Source organism: Ptychodera flava, chromosome 19 (assembly GCF_041260155.1).
Source record: "Ptychodera flava strain L36383 chromosome 19, AS_Pfla_20210202, whole genome shotgun sequence".
NCBI lineage: Eukaryota > Metazoa > Hemichordata > Enteropneusta > Ptychoderidae > Ptychodera > Ptychodera flava.
In genome coordinates this window covers 14,280,573-14,300,230 of record NC_091946.1, presented here as the reverse complement: position 1 = coordinate 14,300,230, position 19,658 = coordinate 14,280,573, and the positions used below count along the sequence as shown (strand labels likewise).

The window sequence follows — 19,658 nt, the reverse complement described above, 5'->3', positions numbered from 1 at the left end:
TAAGTTATGGCTCTGTACATGAAAAAAATCGTAATAAATTGGCCGCCTGGCGGCCATATTGGATCGTATCACAAAACAAATCGATGTGCATATGTATGACATAGGTGAATGTCCTTGTACCAACTTTGAATAAAATCGGTTGAAACATGTCTGAGTTATGGCTCTGTACATGAAAAAATCGTAATAAAATGGCCGCCTGGCGGCCATATTGGATCGTATCACAAAACAAATCAATGTGCATATGTATGACATATGAAGTAATCCTTGTACAAAGTTTGAATGAAATCGCTCCAGGCATCTCTGAGATATCTGCGTGAACGGACTGACGGACGCACGCACAGACGGACGCACGCACGGACGCACGCACGCACACACGCACGGACATGACCAAACCTATAAGTCCCCCGGACGGTGTCCGTGGGGACTAACAAAAGGCTTGCTTATTTCCATCAAGAAAAAACATTTGCTTTTCTCAAAAATTAAGAAGCGTCCCATGAACGATGATGTTATAATGATATATAAGAATTACCGTAATGTCTAAACTAAGGTTTTAAAAAACGCAAAGAAAATGTATTATTGTAATAAATTAAACTCTGTAAGTGGGAATTCTGGATAAATGAAATTCTCAACAGAAATAATGGGAGTAGTATGGCCCAACAACAAATTAGAACTTAGTGAAAGTGGCGGCAGGGTGATAACAGAGAGTACAGATATTGCAAATGAATTCTGTGAATATTTCTTTAATATTTGGCCCAATTTGGCGTCCAAAATTTCCACTGCTATCAATTTCCAGAATAATTTGAAGCAGAGCAATTCTTTCTTTTTTCAACCAGTTGTACCAGGACACATTATAAAAGAAATACTCTCCCTGAATTCCACAAAAACACCTGGTTATGATTTTACTCATCCTCTTTTGACTTTTTATGCAGATGAGTATATCGCTGGCCCTCTTTCACATATTATCAACCTTTCGATTTCAAATGGTGTTTTTACTTATAGTCTAAAAGTTGCAAAAATTACTCCTCTTTATAAAAAGGTTATCCACTTGATGTTGGTAATTATAGACCAATTTCAATTCTGCCAGTCTTTAGTAAAAGTTTTGAAGCAGTTATCAACAAACAGCTGGTTTCTTTTCTTGACAAGTACGATATTTCAATTGATACGCAGTATGGATTTCGCAAAAATTACAGTCCTAAGGATGCCCTCGCTGACATTGTTACTGATCTTATCACAGGCGACCCAATAAGTTCTGAGTTTTTTCACACTGTTTTCTCTATCATTTCTCTTCTTTCTTCATGCTCTGAATGATCGGAATAAATAAAATAAATGGTTTATATAACCTAACCTAGCCTCTGTGACTCTTTATTTATTTTACACTCCATTACAAGGATATATATCTCTCATACACACATGCTGTAATTAATTAGTCAACACAACTAATTATGCTAATCCGTGGACTTATCAGGGATTTTACGGGTTGGTCAACATCGCGAAAGATAGGAATGGTTACTAAAACGGGAAGGTAAGAAGCTCTCCTGAAATGTGTCCAGAAATTACCAAATTGCGGCCAGTCATGACCATTTATCCACAATCTACTGCAGCCAATGTATTTCGATGGCCGAGGAGAGTCAGCTACTCTAATTTCAAACGTTTAAATGGTCGCGAACAGTGCAAACCCTGCCAGTGCCTTGCCTGCAGTTCATGGCATGAGGACGTCCGTAAAGCAGGAAGTCGGAAGTTGAAACCTTTGACCTTTACGTTGTTTATATGTGGGCAAACTTGTAAACATATTTCCAGCGACAAGTCTGATTTTGAATAGGGTCAAAGTTCGTGTACGTGGTTCTCTCAATCGGGTGGTGTTGCTAAGGTTTTGTCTGCCCACCGTCCGTGGGTGGAGGGACGGTGGTCTGCCCGTAATAATAATTTTGCTGTATTTTTTCTCACAAACATTGGAAATTCGTTTAAGTTTTAACATGGTTTTAAGAAACATTAATTTTTATATGAGGAATATTCTAGCTCGTATCCTCGAATTAAATCAGCCGATTTTCTTTGATACAGTTTTTTATATGGTTTGGAGAACTCTTTGGGGCGGCGTCAGATAACAAGTGGAATGAGACAACAACATTTCGTCCATGTAAGGAAATCATATAGCAAGTACTTCTTACGCTGGTGCAAACTCTACGAAATATTATGATATCAAAGATGTTTTCCATGATAGTTTACAAGGTTTCTTGTCTAAATTCGCGAACATCTAAAAAATACTACACGTAATTGTGACCACATTTTGTATGTGTAGAGGTGTTGTAACGTATGTTCTACACGTACGCGACGTATGGTTATCACTGATCAGCTGATGATGGAACGTAATTACGTGTAACTAAACTTCTCCATAACAATATGTTACCGGCAGACATGGAGATAATAGCGAGTGAATAGAAATGACGGTGACTGGTTTAAAAAATTCACAGTGCTGCTAAAAATTCTCACAGGCTTCTTAACGTAGTGGCCGACATCATCGGTGATGTCAGTTTGTGTTTCGATATTGCGAGGTCACCTCTGACGTGACTTTAGTGACGGGCTGCACTGAGCCTCGTCAATCGCTTGTACGCCAGAAAAGAACGGTCTGCGAGTAGTCATGTCGGAAAAAGCTGGAAAACGACAATAGTTTGGTGATTTTAGTGCGGATTTCTTATCGTGGTAGGCGCCTAATAAACAAACTGTCAATGAGTGTTGGCGATTGTAATTCGGGTGGACAATTTTCGAAATATCGACGAACAAATTAAAGTTGCGACAAGCGTGCTGTCGGGCAGAACATTGATGTTCCCATGGCTGTGGTGGTGACGTTAAAGTCAAAACCAGCCGTAAAAGGCAGAAATCCCGTCCGAAAACACCACAGCTATGGACCCTAAGCCTAGCCTAACAGTACAAACGAAGTTTTATAGCCCGTGCGCCGCTTCTTTCGGGAATTTTGTGCACTAACAGCATAAGGCGCGATTGAAAATTGATGAATTCCTTAGACTATAGCGACCATGGAGCTGGAAACGACCGACTCTCTTTTATAGGCGAAAAAAGTAACCGGCGAGATTAACTCTTTGACGCCGTAGAGTCATTCTAGTCATGAGCTTGGTTGCTACCGTATACCAGAAAACAACCGACTTTGACGTCAAAGGCCTGTTGCTGGTACGTACTTTGAGACAGAAAATAACGATGTTACCGGTAGACATGGACTTAATAGCGAGTGCAGAGAAATGAAGGTGACTGGTTCAAAAAATTCACAGTGCTGGCAAAATTCTCCAGTGCGTGCTGTTGCTAATGTGTCACCATTGTGCCTTGAATCACGACGCGGTTTGTAAATTATACTTGGTATATACACTCCCAGAAAACGACGACGTGAAACATACATCTATATAATTTTGTTGAAAAACTCATGAAACGGCCACTCCGGTGATCTTTTTCTGCTTGGTCGGTCGATACTTTCTGGGTGGCATTTGTTACATGGAGCAGGACCATAATTAGTTATGTTAGAATTTGGCGCTTGGCAACGAAAAGCATGCGCGTTTCCAGCGTTCCTTTCAATCTAACTTCCCGTTTATTTTTGAATAATGAGCAGTGTTTGTTTGCGCATATCATGAATATATAAGCGTCCACTAGGTTTACGGACGTCCTCGGGACATGTTTCCCAAGATCTTCATACCTTCCCCTTTTTCATTAACATCACTATCTTTCCGATGTTGACCAACCTCTGATAAGTCCACGGATTAGCATAATTAGTTGTGTTGACTAATTAATTACAGCATGTGTGTATGAGAGATATACGTCCTTGTAATGGAGTGTAAAATAAATAAAGAGTCACAGAGGCTAGGTTAGGTTATATAAACCATTTATTTTATTTATTCCGATCATTCAGAGCATGAAGAAAGAAGAAAAATGATAGAGAAAACAGTGTGAAAAAGTCAGAACTTATTGGGTCGCCTGTGATCTTATAGAGAAGATGGACCTTGGCTATGTTACATTAGGCATTTTTGTTGATTTGAAAAAAGCCTTTGACACTATAGATCATGATATCCTTCTTCACAAACTGCATCATTATGGAGTGCGGGGCCCATCACTAAAGTTATTTCATAGTTATTTGATAAATCGTAATAAATTTGTAATGGTCAATGGTTAATCTTCTTGTTAGAGGCAAATCAAATGTGGTGTACCGCAGGGTTCCATTCTGGGTCCGACTTTATTCTTGGTATATATTAACGATATTTGTAATTCAACTGACTATTTTAATTGTAAACTTTTTGCAAATGATACCAACATTTTTAAATTTCTACGTACCTAGAATGTAAATTTAACTCAAATTAACGCCAAATTTAATGAAATTATCAGTAATTGGTGTATGGCCAACAAACTCACAGTCAACGTTGACAAAACCAATTATATGATCATAAAGACACCTCAGCGAAACACCACATTTGAAGGAAATCTGTCAATTGGGAATGATACAATAGAACAAGTTTCTTGTGCCAGCTATTTAGGAGTTACGATAGATTCATCTTTGTCATGGAAATATCATATACGAAAGGTCATTTAAGTAATTAAACCCAAAATTGGTATTATTACACGACTAAGACACTATGTTCAAAAATCCATTCTCATTCAATTATATAATGCTTTCATCTTACCTCATATAATGTACTGCTTGGAAATCTGGGGAAACACTTTTTCCAACTATTTAGAGCCGATTTTTCGCCTTCAGAAATGGAATCTTCGCTCAATTACCTTTTCTCATTTTATCGCTCATTCCGAACCTCTGTTTTACAAACTGAATATTTTAGATCTACTAACTGAGTAAATATTGTACTTGTATGTTTGTTTATGATTTGAAACATAACAATCTTCCTCATGCAGTTGAACACTATTTTGAGATTCCAAAGCACTCGTATCCAACACGTTTAACACAAGTTGAAAATTTTCGTATTCCTGGCTCAAATTTGACAATTTCACAACATAGCATTATGTATGAAGCTCTGAAACACTGGAATTCCCTGCCTGACTATCTCAAACAATTGTCAAGTAGACAAGTTTTCAAGTCCGCATTGAAACATCACTTACTGAATCTACATTAAAACTGTGTTTGTTTCTATACTCCATCACACTTAAGCTTGTACTGAATAATTATTTGTATACTCACGGGCCATGAACTCGACTAGTCCTTTTAGACTATTTTCATGGTCCCCACCAGATTTTACAATACTGCAATGTTCTTTCTTTTCTTTGACTTTGTACAACTTCAGTAAGACACAGTTTCTTATAATTTTCATTATTGTACATACTGTGAAGCATCTGGTGACATAAAGCATTCATTTCTATCACCTATAGTGACCTACTTTTATCCATATATAAGTATCACAATTAGATGAACTTTTTCTCATTACTATCTCTTTTTTAAGTAAATTTCATCGTATTTGGTTGTATTTCATCGCCTTTGTAGTTCAATGTACTAAAACCGTCTAAGCCGTTTTAGGTCAGACAAATACCATTTGAAGAAAATTAACAAGTTTAAAGGTAAAAACCTAAATAATTACAAAGCCACTGTAATTTTACATAATATACTGAGGAATCCCCTCGCTTATTGTTTGAGTTCTTTCAATAAAATATGGTCGAGGCAGAATCGAGAAATGAATTGTTCTTCATGTTGTCTACATAGTGTGTTTTTGATAACGATTTCTCAAGACAGTTGCAATATCAGTGGGCAATGTAACCTTATTGCGCCCCGGTAGAGCTACTATGCGGTGTTCCAAGCGAGGCGGTTAATGTGGTGGACCACTTGACCACAATCAGCGATATGCCACAGAATGCGGCGTGCGCCGTGATCGTAGTAGTAGACAGGTTTGGCTACACGTTTTACGTGAACGTGAGCGCGTAGAATCCACGTTTGCGTTGGCGTACACGTTCGCGCAAGGGCATTCTGTTGTTCTTAAATGATGGTGTAAAAGCGTGTAACATGATTTCGTATTTTATTTTCTGTTTGCCCCTGGAGAACTTACATTGTGATTTAAAAAAATGAAAGCCTCAATATAAATGAGGTATCATTAATACAAAAGGGAATAGAAACAGTCGCATTCTGCTGATTCACCCAATGGTTCTACTCCGGAATAAAAAGGACGCGATGCGTTCTACAGACTCAGGACGCCCAAATAATCACGTGATCCCGGAACAAACAAACCACATGTGTACTAACGCGTATGGAAATACACATACGTCTATGCGCGTTTGCGCACATGGCTTTGTTTGTACCGTGGTGGATTCGAATTCCGGGTTTGGCCTATTGATTATTCTTTCTCTCACACCCGATCATTCTGCATCGCGGCATGCACGGCAGAGTTCTTACTAGCGCGTATTTACCACAATAAGCCTTGTCCCAGTTCCGTACGCCATTTTGAATAATTAAGAGGTCAAGAAGTCAAGAGGTAAGAACCATAACAAAAATTGTGCAACACGTACGTAGATCTGTGCAGCAGACAGTAAACCTGGGAGCAGAAATTTGCCGCTCTCAAAATTTTTTGCCGATTACAAGGTATGTGTTCACTGTTTGCATTCTACAACCAGTCTTGCTTGTCAGCTAGCATAGATAACCAGTTGTCGACGTGTGACGATGAAATTTTTTGATATTCATTTTTTTTGGCGACTGAGCTATGTGGTAGCCTATACGCCTGTAATGCTTACTTTTGCTAATTCTTTTCATTATTTATATTTGTCCATTGTAAGTTGTTATTTTACTACGAAAAGAATGTTAAAAAAACTATATTTAGCTTGTCAACAAAGCATTTGTATGTGTGATTGCACTGGTATTCGAAAGCAGCCGTAAGGATTTGTTTTAAACATCAGCATCCTTGTGCGTAGGCAGAATTCCGTTTTAACAGCCACTTTTCAATTTTGTAGATCAACAGTGAAAATTTGATGGTCCCTTTAAATTTTGAGAGTTGTAATATAATAACTTACACAATTATCCCAAAACCATTCACCAGATACAGCTGAAGTTGTAACTACAAAATGGTACACCAATGTGAGAAGCAACATACGTACATAATACCCTACTTACATTGACGTTTTTTTCACATTCCTCTTCCAAAACAAACTTCTTACCATATGTTGTTAAGGCAGTGTCATAGCATTCAAAGATACTGTCAAAATAAATAAAAATCCATCATCACATCACAATACACACCGTTAACAGACGTTTCATATTAAAAATTAGTCTTTTTTTTAATACTCTCTATTTTCAATAGACATGCCATAAACATTCAAAAGACACTGTTTATGTTTTACTTTGCTTATAAAAAATGATATACTTCTTACCATCTGTTGTTAAGGCAGTGTCATAGCATTCAAAGATACTGTCAAAATAAATAAAAATCCATCATCACATCACAATACACACCGTTAACAGACGTTTCATTTTAAAAATTAGTCTTTTTTTTAATTCTCTCTATTTTCAATAGACATGCCATAAACATTCAAAAGACACTGTTTATGTTTTACTTTGCTTATAAAAAATGATATCAGTCTTGGTTATACATAAGTGGAGCTGACAACAGTTGCCCTAAATGGGCAGTGACACATATGATTTGAATAAAATATCACTTTTAACATGGTGGTCATTTCCTTCATTTGGCAGGTTACTTCTGAACATATTTTACAGTACATGATCCTCATACAAATTAAAATGCCTCTTACTCAAAATGTAAGAACTTTATTGGCAAATAAAAAAAGTTTTGTTTAACAGCATTTAAAGAAAATAATGTGAAAATATAAGGAAATTTGACCAAGTCAGTATGGAGTTAAATTGTTTGGAAATCTTGAAATTGGAAGAATAGAGAACCAAGGAAATTGGGTGATTTGCAAACATTTGCAAAAATTAACACTTCCTTATTAAGCAACCTACGACATCTTGACAACCTTGAAGATGAACCCAACCAATATTTTAATCTTGGGTTAACAAATTCATTAAAATTGAATGCATGTTTGCAAAAAAGTGATTTTGGAGCAAAATACCCTGTGTATGGTGCAGCGCCCCTTATATAGCAGTTTTATACCACTGCAAAGTCTCTGTGCAACCAGGTGACACATTCTGACTCAGCATGATCTAAAAGCAGATTCCTGCATAAGAGTTTGATTTGAAAACTTGAATCACTTTGTAATACCATAAAAAGAGCGACACCAAGGAGAAACTTAGAAGTCAAAGCCTTATAAGGGTAAGATAGCTGCACCACATGACTCCGTGCAACTAGGTGACACATTGTGACTGATCAGCATACTCCAAAAGCAGACGATTGCATAAAATTTTGATTTTAAAAGTTTAATCACTTTGTAATAGCATAAAAAGAGCAAAACAAATGAGAAAACTAAGAAGTCAAAGCCTTGGCAGAGTAAGAGAGAGGTCTCCGCGCAACCAGGTGAAACATTGTGACTCAGCATGCTCGAAATGCAGATTCTGCAAAAAATTTTGAATAGACAAGTCAAATCAGTTGTTGATAGCATAGAAGGATGAAAACCGATGAGAAAACTTAGCAGTCACAGCCTTGTCAGTGTAAGAAAGATGCACTGGAGTCTCTGTGCAACCAGGTGACACATTGTGACTCAGCATGCTGAAAATGCAGATCCTGCTGCAAAAAAAATTGATTAGACAAGTTAAATCAGTTAATAATAATTTATTTATTGCCATATGCATTAAAATACAATGGAAATTGATTTTTCACGTGCGCACCAGTGAAAGAATTAAAAATATCATAAACTGGAATAAAAATACTAAAAATAAACACACGTTAAAATACAAAGACTAAAAATACGAAATGTGAAACAAATATATTACATTTGATTTAAAATTCGAACTGCTGATGGATAAAAACTCTTGCGAAAGCGTTCAGATTTTGTTCTGATGCATCGATAGCGTCGCTCAGAAGGTAAAAGTTCAAAATATTTATGGGCTGGATGATTTTCATCATTAATGATAGATGTGGTTTTCCGAATGGTCCTGGATCGATAAATTGATGGCAATGAAGGTAAATCTGAACCAATGATCTTCTCTGCAGTGCTAACGACTTTTTCTAGTGAATGAAACTCTGCAATAGTGATATTTCCAAACCAGACAGTTATAGCATATGTTAAAATACTCCCAATTGTAGTGCGGTAAAAGTTAATCAAAATGACACGACTCATGCCAAATTTCTTCAGGCGTCTCAAAAACTACAGGCGTTGCTGAGCTTTCTTAATTAAAGACTCTGTATTTGTTTGCCAAGACAAAGCATTAGAGAGTTGAATTCCAAGATATTTAAAAACAGACACAATTTCAACCTTACTGCCTTGAATCGTGATGGGAATAGTTGGCTGACTGACTTTCCTAAAGTCGATAATGATTTCTTTTGTTTTACTGACATTGAGTTCAAGATCATTTGTATCACACCATTCCACTAAGTTAACGATTTCTTTTCTGTAATTTGACTCATCATTATTACTAATCAATCCAACTGCCGAAGTATCATCTGCAAATTTTACCATTACATTTCCCTCAAACATATTTGTACAATCGTATGTGTAAAGTGAATACAATAAGGGACTTAAGACACAACCCTGAGGAGCGCCCCTGTTCAGAACAATAGAAGAGGAAAAACGGTCACCAATCTTGACCACTTGGGGTCTTTGGTACAAAAAACTTAAAATCCACTGGCATAATGAAGGATCTATTCCTAGATCAGACAGCTTTGCAACTAATTTCGAAGGCGATATTGTATTGAAAGCTGAGCTGAAATCAATAAACATAATTCTTGCATATGAATTTCGATTATCAAGGTGAGCTAATACAGTGTGAAGTACAAATGATACGGCGTCCTCAACAGAGCGGTTGGCACGATACGCAAACTGATATGGATCAAGAGATTTTGGCAATATGGACTTGATATATCTTAACACAATACGTTCAAAGCATTTCATAATGACAGATGTAAGTGCAACGGGACGGTAGTCATTTAGGCACTTTGGTTGTGATTTCTTTGGAACTGGAACAATGATAGAGCTCTTGAAACATGAGGGTACGATGCAACGGGAAATGGATGTATTGAAAATATCAGTAAAAACACTCGATAACTGATCGGCACAATGACGAAGGGCGCAAGACGGAATGCCATCCGGGCCAGCTGCTTTGCGAGGATCGACCCTTGAGAAGCACATTTTCACATAAGACTCTTCGATCGTAAAAGGTGGCTGTTCCGTGACAGTCCCCAGGGTTAAATGAGGCTCTGTTTGCTTCTTGTCAAAGCGGGCATAAAAATCATGCAGAAGATCTGGAAGATTGACATCGCTATTCAAAATACTGTTTGATTTCTTCCTGTATGATGTTACTGCCTCTATACCTTGCCACACGCGCCGAGATTCTCTTTCTTTAAACTGATCCTCAAGTTTGTTTCGGTAGTGTAGTTTAGCTGACTTAATGGTTTTATTTAGATCATATCGTGCCTGCTTGTACGCTGTTACATCATTCGCTTTAAATGCCATTTGTTTCGCTTTTACCTTTAAGCCAATTTCTTTACTGAACCAAGGCTTCTGATTGGGATAGCTTCGAATAAGTTTTTTTGGAACACACGATTCTATGCAAAAGTTCACGTATCCTGTAACTGCATCTGTGTACTCATCCAGGCTATTTGACGATTCTTTGAAAAGCGACCAGTCGGTTGACTCAAAACATCCTTGAAGCTGCATAATTGAATCCTTGGACCACATGTGGACTTACCTGGTTATTGGTTTAAAGCTTTTCAGTTTGGTTTTATAAGCTGGAATCAGAAACACTGAAGCATGGTCCGATTTGCTAAAAGGAGGACGAGACACTGAGCGGTATGCGCCTTTAATTGTAGAATAACAATGGTCGAGAATCTTTTCCCCTCGGGTTGGACAGGTGACGTGTTGGAAGAATTTAGGAAGCACATTTTCTAGGTTGGTGTGATTAAAATCGCCGGCAACAATTGACACTGCATCGGGGTGATCGTTTTCGGACCGGGTGATAATGTTTGACAGCTCGCTGAGTGCTGTTGATGAATTTGCATTTGGATGGATATAAACAGCTGTCAGAATAACGCCTGAGAATTCTCGTGGCAGGTAGAAAGGCCGACACTTGATTGTCAGGCACTCCAAGTCCGGGGAACAAAACTCAGAAATAATATCCACATTCGAACACCAAGAATTGTTTATTAAAAAACACACACCACCTCCCTTCACCTTGTTCGTAATTTCCCTGGAGCGATCCATCCTAAAAATTGTAAAACCGTCCGGTTGTAGAGAGTTATTCGGGACAGTTGCATCAAGCCAGGTTTCGGTGAAACAAAGAACACAGCAATTCCCCATATCACGCTGATTTCTGATTCGAGCGAACAATTCATCTAGTTTGTTGTCCATAGACTGCAGGTTTGACAAGTAGATACTTGGAAGAGGCGGACGCATGGAACGGTTTCGGAGTTTGACCAACACACCAGATCTTTTACCTCGTCGGCGTCTGTGATTCCGACGGATATTACCTTCGGCAGAGTGACGTATAAAATCGTCATCCGTTGAGCGAAACAGAAAATCACTAGAATCAATGTTAGGTTGAATTTTCAGTTCACTTACTCGAATCCTGATACCCAGAAGTTGTTGACGGTTGTATACGAAGACAGTAGACACATGTGACATGACAATAAATATGACAATAATGAAGAAGAAGAGAGCGCGACGTGAAGTGTCGCCATTCAGCAGCGCCATCTTACATACAATTACATACAGTTAGTGATAGCATACAAAGATGAAAAACAATGGGAAAAGAAGTCACAGCACTAGCAGAGTAAGAGAGAAGTACTGGAGTCTCCGTCAAACCAGATGAAACATTGTGACTCAGCATGCTCGAAATGCAGATCCTACAAAAAATTTTGAATAGACAAGTTAAATCAGTTAGTGATAGCACACAAAGATGAAAACCAATGAGAAAATAAACTTAGAAGTCACAGCCTTGTCAGTGTAAGAGAGATGCATCGGAGTGTCCGTGCAACCAGGTGACACATTGTGACTCAGCATGCTAAAAATGTAGATCCTGCAAAATATTTTGATTAGACAAGTTAAATCAAGTGAAAGCATAAAAAGATAAGAACCAATGAGAAAATTTAAAAGTCACAGCCTTAGCAGAGTAAGAGAGATGCACTGGAGTCTCCGTGCAACCAGGTGACACATGAATTCATTAAAGCTTATACATCAGAACACATTGACAATAAAGACAAACATATTTAGCTGCCCACCTCCTCAACATACTGAGGATTTTATGTGGGCCTGAATGTGTATTTTCACTCTCCACTTGTATTTCGTAGGACTAAACATCTTCACTGGGCAAAGCTTGCAGGACATATCTGCTTCTTTGCAGTCTATAATGCTTCGAGCATCTTTTACAGTTGTTACTGAAGCATGCATCCTATAAAGAGAAAAGTGATAATATAAATCTGGGCTAAACACCTTAATGTTTGTAAATAAGTAGACTTTGATGTGTTTCAAGACATCTCTTTGACTCTTTTGACACAACTGTGAAACAACTGGTGAATTTAAAAGACATGCTAACAATTGTTGCGCTCAACGATGGTAGAAGAGTGTATACCGCTGTGTGTTTTCCCCTAAGGTTAAAGTGATCAGTCTTACACAGGCATTTTGTCTTACTTATGCTCCTCCAAAGGAGTGTTTTTAAATTGGAAAAGTCAAACCTTCATTGGTTTCAATACGGATTAAAAATGTGGCTAAGAGATTTGCTATTGATATTTAGCAGTGCCATGAATACAAAAGTAAGCACAGTAGTTTGGCACACGCTTTGTACGGCTTTGCACCATAACAATCACACAACAAAATACTGAATCTTTAAATTCTAGCTCTACCAGTCGAGGTCGATCATGATGACTGATGTATGTAGACCTGGTTTCGTCTGACCTCTGAATTTTAAAACCACCTGCATGCTAACACCAGAGATATATGAGAAATCGTATCCTTGCATTGTGTTACAAGCCTAAGATCAAGAATCGAATACTTGTACTCACTTGTATCGAAATGGCACAAATGAAAACGTACCTGTTCGGGGTAGACCGTGCACAGTGCCGGCGCATCATAGGAATAGCTCAATGGTTACCAGGTATGCCGAGAATCGACGAAGAAATTTCACATGAAAAATAACGAAAATACATGAATATCCTTGAGGTTGTCACTATCATATATTCAACTAACAATGTGCATGAATGGTTCACACTTTATATCATGTTTTGATACGTAAAGATGAGAATAAATTTACACGTTTACAAATTACGTGAAAACAGCTGTCTCCACATACGTGGAGAACGTACGCACAATTCGATGACATCATCGCAGAAATTCGTGACGTTACGCGTTCACGTTCACGTAAAACGTGTAGCTTAATCTGTCTAATGTCTCAAGTTGCCATATGGCGAACAACAAACGTCGTCATCAAACATGTGTCGCTGTTTGCTCGCATGAGTGACTCCCACGGGGACTCTCCGGTAACTTGTAACTGTCCCTGTATCGTGCTTGTGAGGACCACCTCTGAGCTATGAAGGACTTCACAGTTGTCTGCCTGTTACTTGGTGAAGTTAATTGACAACAAAACGATAGCTTTCTGTCGATAGCGCTAATTGCAGATGTAAACAGTTCGGGAAATCACTAAATACAGTCAATATCTTCACTTGACAAATGTTTACAAGATAAAAAACCTTTTCCAAAACTGGGCTTAGGCCTCACAGCATTAGCTGACCTTGGTGGGAGTTTTGGTTACTATATACTTAAAAAGAGTATATTTGAATAAGACTCCCACTTCTGAAGGTGTGTAGTTCAGAGTATTTAGAATCCGGAATATAGGTATATAGAAAAGGTTGAATTAATGTTGCGACTAAGATCAACAGAAAATCTGGTTTTAGCGGAGAGACTTTCATAATGGCTGCCATATACTTGTCCCTTAGCAACAGCATAGGGTGAGGTCAAGCAGAGATCACTGCCTCATTTTGGTGAAAAATTCACTGTACGTAGTAAACATCCTAATTTGCTATATTAGGTAAGTTCCCGAACTGATAAACACCTGTATTGAATTTGAAGAAGTGTTGGTCTCCGTCGCTGAGGCCATAGTTTGGTTGTGCGACCCTTCTCTGTTACAACCAACAACGTAGTAACTAACCGATAACGTATCAAATCCGATAACGTAGTAAAAATTTACCGATAACATAGTAAATCAACCGATAACGTTGTAACGAACGGATAATATAGTAATTTTTCCTAACAGATAACGTATCAACAAATTTACCGATAACGTATCAATGAATCAATAATGGATTGAATAAACAGATAATGTAGAAGCGTCAACCAGTACCGCATAGGAGAGATAGATTGATCGATTTATATTAAGATAGATATAAGATAGATAGATAGATAGATAGATAGAGCAATTTATCGATATATAAATCAATCACTGAATCGATAGATCGATCTATCTATCGATGTTTGATAGATGCTCGGTCGATCGATCGATAGAACGAAGGAGCTATCAATTCGATAGATCGATCGCTCGATTCGATAAATTGGTCAATAGATAGATAGATTTTAGATCGATTTGTTATCACACTGTCTCGTACTCAATTTTCTTTTCTTCTATTAATTTTTTCAATTTAGCGTAAATGTTACAAATTTCAGACGGAAAGTATGGTTGTAATAGCAAGATTAGAAAATTAGAAACAACTTTCCAAACCCATTCCAGTGGTGTAGCAACGTTAAGATCAAGTTAGTCGTTCGTGCTGCAACAAAAGTTATACACTGGCAAGTCGGGGGAATACTTTGCTTCGCATATGAATATGATCATCACAAAACATTTTTAACAAAGTAATCGGACAAGCTACAAAACGGAAGACCTTTTTTCCAACCAATTGCAATGCCGCAATCAGCGACAGCCAACATTGCAAATTTCCCACACAAAATATATATTTGATACGTCAACGATAAAAATAACTGCGTATTAGTGTTTGATCAAAGAATATTAAAAATTTATTCGTTCATTTGACGATTTTTCATGTTATTGGAAATCTCCATCGGTTGGATTTAAAAAAAGGCAAGCATATCTGTGATTAATATGCAGGAACCTAATATAAATGTATGAGTGAACTCTTGTAAGGCAAAGAAAAATATAAAAATTGTTTCTCATCCTATATATAATTCAAAAATGCGGTGATGCGGTTTTTTTCTCAATTTTTTGGTATTCTTCAACTAACAAGAACGCGCAAAAAACATGGAAACGACATATAAATGCAAGAAATAAATGCACAGGAGTGTTGCTTTAGTATTTTTGTATAGCAAGTTCTGAGGTTTGACTTTTAGTGCAGCAATGCACAGTTTTATCTGCTTAATATGACAGTGACATATGTGTACAGTTCTAAATGGAATGTTAGTATCAGTTGTTTTAATTACAGTTGTGTTTTATACAGCAATATATTATGCACTATCGTAGCATAAACGTTGACGTGGCAGGTCTGAATAGACGCGTGCGAGAATGAGAAACAAACTTTTTATTTTTCTTCACCTAAGTAATCCTACTTCAAATATGATGTGACTTGACATGAATCATGACAAAAAGGATAAAAAGGAAAGAAAATCAATATGTTTTCTACAAAATCTGTTGACTTGGCTTGCTTACAGGAGTAATTGCAAAATTAATGAATTTTTATTGTAAGGAATTCAATTGAACAATGAGTCCAGATTTACCTGTAATTCAGTCCAAGAATGAGATTTACATTGTAAAGACTTGTTGTCATTTCGATACACTGACGTTGTAAGTAACAAAATTTTATAATTTTATAATCTATCTATTGAAATATATATATATATCAATCGTTCTATTAGTCGAGTAATCGTAGATCATTCAATCGATAGATCTGTTGACTGTTTTAAACGTCTTTTAAAAACTCACCTTTTTAATCAGTGCTATTTGTGATTGAGTTTTTAGGATCATCTTCTGTATGGTTTTTTAACTGGGACTTTTTAACTGGATTTTTTTACAGGGATTTTTTTAACTGGGACTTTTTAATTTATTCTGCTGCTTTCATAATGTTTTTTTATCACCGTCTTTTGTTTATTGTACGAGAATGGTACAGGTGTTGACAGATTTTGACATTGTTTGTTTTCGTTTTCATCTATTGCTGTCGCTGGTTTTTAGTATTTGTTAAATTTGTTTGTTTTTTTAAATATGTAAATCGCACTGAGACGTATGTGTAGTGCGTGTAAGAAATAAATATTATTATTTATTATTATAGAAAGATCGATCGATTGATAAATCAGTGCATCGATCGATCAATCGGTCGATCTATCGATTAATTTTTTGATCAATGGATTAATCGATCGATCGATCGAGGATAGATGTGTCCTAATGAATCTATTCCCATGAATCACTCGATCGATTAAACTATCAGTTGATTTGATACGTTATCGGTAAATTTGTTGATAGGTTATCGGTTAGGAAAAATTACTACGTTATCGGTAAATGTTTACTACGTTATCGGTTAGAAAAAGTTACTACGTTATTGGTTCGTTACTACGTTATCGGTTGATCTACTACGTTATCGGTAAATTTTACCACGTTATCTGGTTTGATACGTTATTGTTAGTTACTACGATATCGGTTGTAACATTCTCTCATCGTATCAGACGCATCTTTTGAAAATATTTAGAACTATTTTTAATGTTGACGTAGTGAGCTGAATGCAGTCATATTATGTTGCTGCATTTGGCAATGGATCGACTCATTGATGTAACAAATATATAGTACATATATAGTGCGTATACTTACATAGGTACGTATAGACGTAGCTCTCACCGCAAGACAGACAGGCATGCCTACACTTTTATTTACATTTTGTATAACTACATAACGTTCATATCATGTAGGGGAGCCTGGAAAATGTGCTTTTATCAACTTTAAATCTCAGTCTGAAATTTTTACCAATAAAGAACAGATGAACGTTCAAGGTTTTGTGCTTCTTGAAAAGTGCAATACTGTACTAACGGTCAGTTTATACCACAGTTGCTGATTATCCATCTCATTACAATGTATTACAATAACTCTAATTAGATGTGCAAGTCTACACACTTGATGACCCATTGATGCTAACTTTTAATGATTTAATAAATGATTTTTTATTTTGTAAACCAATCGCAACTTCGTATTCTACTCCCTAAAGATTCATAAAATACCTAATATTCAGCATGTTCATCTGGCGTCTATATATGTAACAAACACTAATATTGTTTAAAGTTTAAAATTTAGTCTGGACCAGAATTAACCCGTCAACAATGACTACGCAAATTACACATATACATGCTGAGTTTACAAGCTAAATACAGGCTATATCAACATGGTTAGCGGAATAGAACAAGAATGACATTGAAAACAAAAATAGTGAAAATATCATCAAAAGTTAGCATTACTGGACCCTTATATTTATGTATGTGTTTGGCTGAATTGGCGTTATATGGTGCCTGATCTAAAATCTAGCGAACAAGTAACAAATGACTACAAACGTACTTCTTATACTAGACATTTATAAATAATAACCGTGTATATTAGTATGTTTTAGGGAATACATTGGGTAATTATTTTTGATAATCTATGTATTATTATTAGGTAAACGCTATGGCCTTACGCTTTATCTCAATACGAAAATGGCCGACTACATAAGTGGTCCGAGGGATACTGGTGGTTTTGAGGCCATGGTTCTTGACCATGGTGATATCCCAAACATTGAAGATCAGGGATTCGCACTTTCTCCCAGGACGAATACTCTCATGTCACTGGCACCGAAAAAGGTTTGGACATCTCGCTGCAATCCTGAAAAATAAAACAAAGCCAATATTCTTAATAATGTTCAGGAAGGACCATCTCGAATCGCGCATATAAGAGATACACGGTGGTACAAGGTGTCAGGAATTGGTTAGCGTACCTTGTTAGTGGCACTACAAAATCAATGGCGATTCAGGACTTTTCCAGTTAAGGCGCTGAATCACTTTGTAAGTCAAAGTTAGGAATAAGGTCACGTATCATTTGCGTAACCGATATGTTGTATTTGGAAACTATGTTTCATATCTACGCTAACCTTTTAAACGATCTTGCAAGTCTACTTTCCGAGAAGCCCAGCCTTACCAACCTTATTGCTCATGATGATTGGCATGATGTTACATCTCATACAGATTTGCAGGCGTCTGATCTGTATATGCACACCGAATCTTCATGTTTATTTACAATTTTCAAGTGATCTTGGTCTAGAAACTTGCAATGCGTTTTAACAATTTGAAAACTAGTAGATATATTGATGATCTGTTTAGTCTGGAAAATTCAGACATATAAAATTACTTAAATCATATTTATCCAGATGAGTTGGACATAAAAGAAAATATCGAGGGTAAGAACTCAGCTTCATATCTTGATATATTCCTACAAGTGGGTACAAATGGGCTACACTCTAAGCTGTACGACAAAAGGGATGATTTTAACACGATTGGAACTAATTTAGGATAATTGGATGGTAAAATAGTGTCGATGTAATCTGCAAATGTAATCTCATCTACTTTTCTTTTTACATTACATACTTGTTTTTATGAGTACTTCGTAATATTGCAACATTAAGCTATGAGGCACTTACACTTTTCAGAAATTCGAAAAATATGAAAATCCAATTATCCCAAATTGGTTCTAAGCGTGTTTTTTTTATTTTAAAATTTTAAATTATCCCCATTTGTCAATAAACATCAAATCAGGTCCAATAATCGTTATCATTCAAGGTAACTATGAAATTTACCAGGTCCAAGGAACATATCGATGATGACAAAGGCAATGGGGTAATCTTGAACCACGAAATAGTGGTGGTAACAGGTGTCCGCAATGGGTAAGCGTACCCTGCCAGCTAGCCGCACCCGTAAAGTTTGCCCAAAAGCGACAAATCCATTGCTATTTGGTGAATTCACCAAATTACTTTTGTGAGTCAAAATTTGGTATGCTGTCACTCATCATATTTTGATACAACATCTCGGTATCTACCGTAGAACTTCTTATAAATGATTTCATTAATCTACTTTCTGAGAATCCTTGCCTCACTAACTTTTGAGCTGTGCTGTGTCTAACTCGAAATTCTTTATCCGTCTGCACCTGTGTTTGGTGTGCATGTGTCTCAACTTCTCAGATATTGTAAAACTTGTGATTTCTATGCTTATTTTCAAATGAGCTCATTGGCATCAAAATTAGGAATACACACTAAAAGGACTAGTGAGGACTTTAAAAAAGTTCTATGGTCGATATGACGACATTTTGGTCAAATACAACACCTCGGTCACTCAAATGATTGGCGACAGTATTTCCGGCTTTGACTTACTACAGTGATTCATATACTGTATCACTTCATACGATACCAATCCTGATGGATGTATATGCTAGCATGGTACACTTACCTATTCCAGAAACCTGGTACCACCACTGACCATCATTGGTTCAGGATGGTCCTAATTAACTTTGTAAATCACAGATGTCAAATGGATCTGGTTATATATTACCTTCACTGAAATGATTATTGGAC

The 19,658-nt window shown here is 36.9% G+C and overlaps 1 protein-coding gene and 1 long non-coding RNA gene across 2 annotated transcripts in view; both read left to right on the top strand.

The window, feature by feature from the left end:
• The window catches only part of LOC139118657 (uncharacterized), a 358,536-nt gene that overhangs the window by 67,202 nt on the left and 271,676 nt on the right, over positions 1-19,658 (top strand). The gene's annotated exons all lie outside the window — the stretch shown is intronic.
• LOC139118730 (uncharacterized) overlaps positions 17,755-19,658 on the top strand; it is a 29,242-nt gene continuing 27,338 nt past the window's right edge. Inside the window, exons 1-2 of the mRNA XM_070682146.1 lie at positions 17,755-17,898; positions 18,871-18,974. Of these exons, the coding sequence (XP_070538247.1) occupies positions 17,755-17,898; positions 18,871-18,974 (248 nt within the window). The remainder of the gene's footprint in view (positions 17,899-18,870; positions 18,975-19,658) is intronic.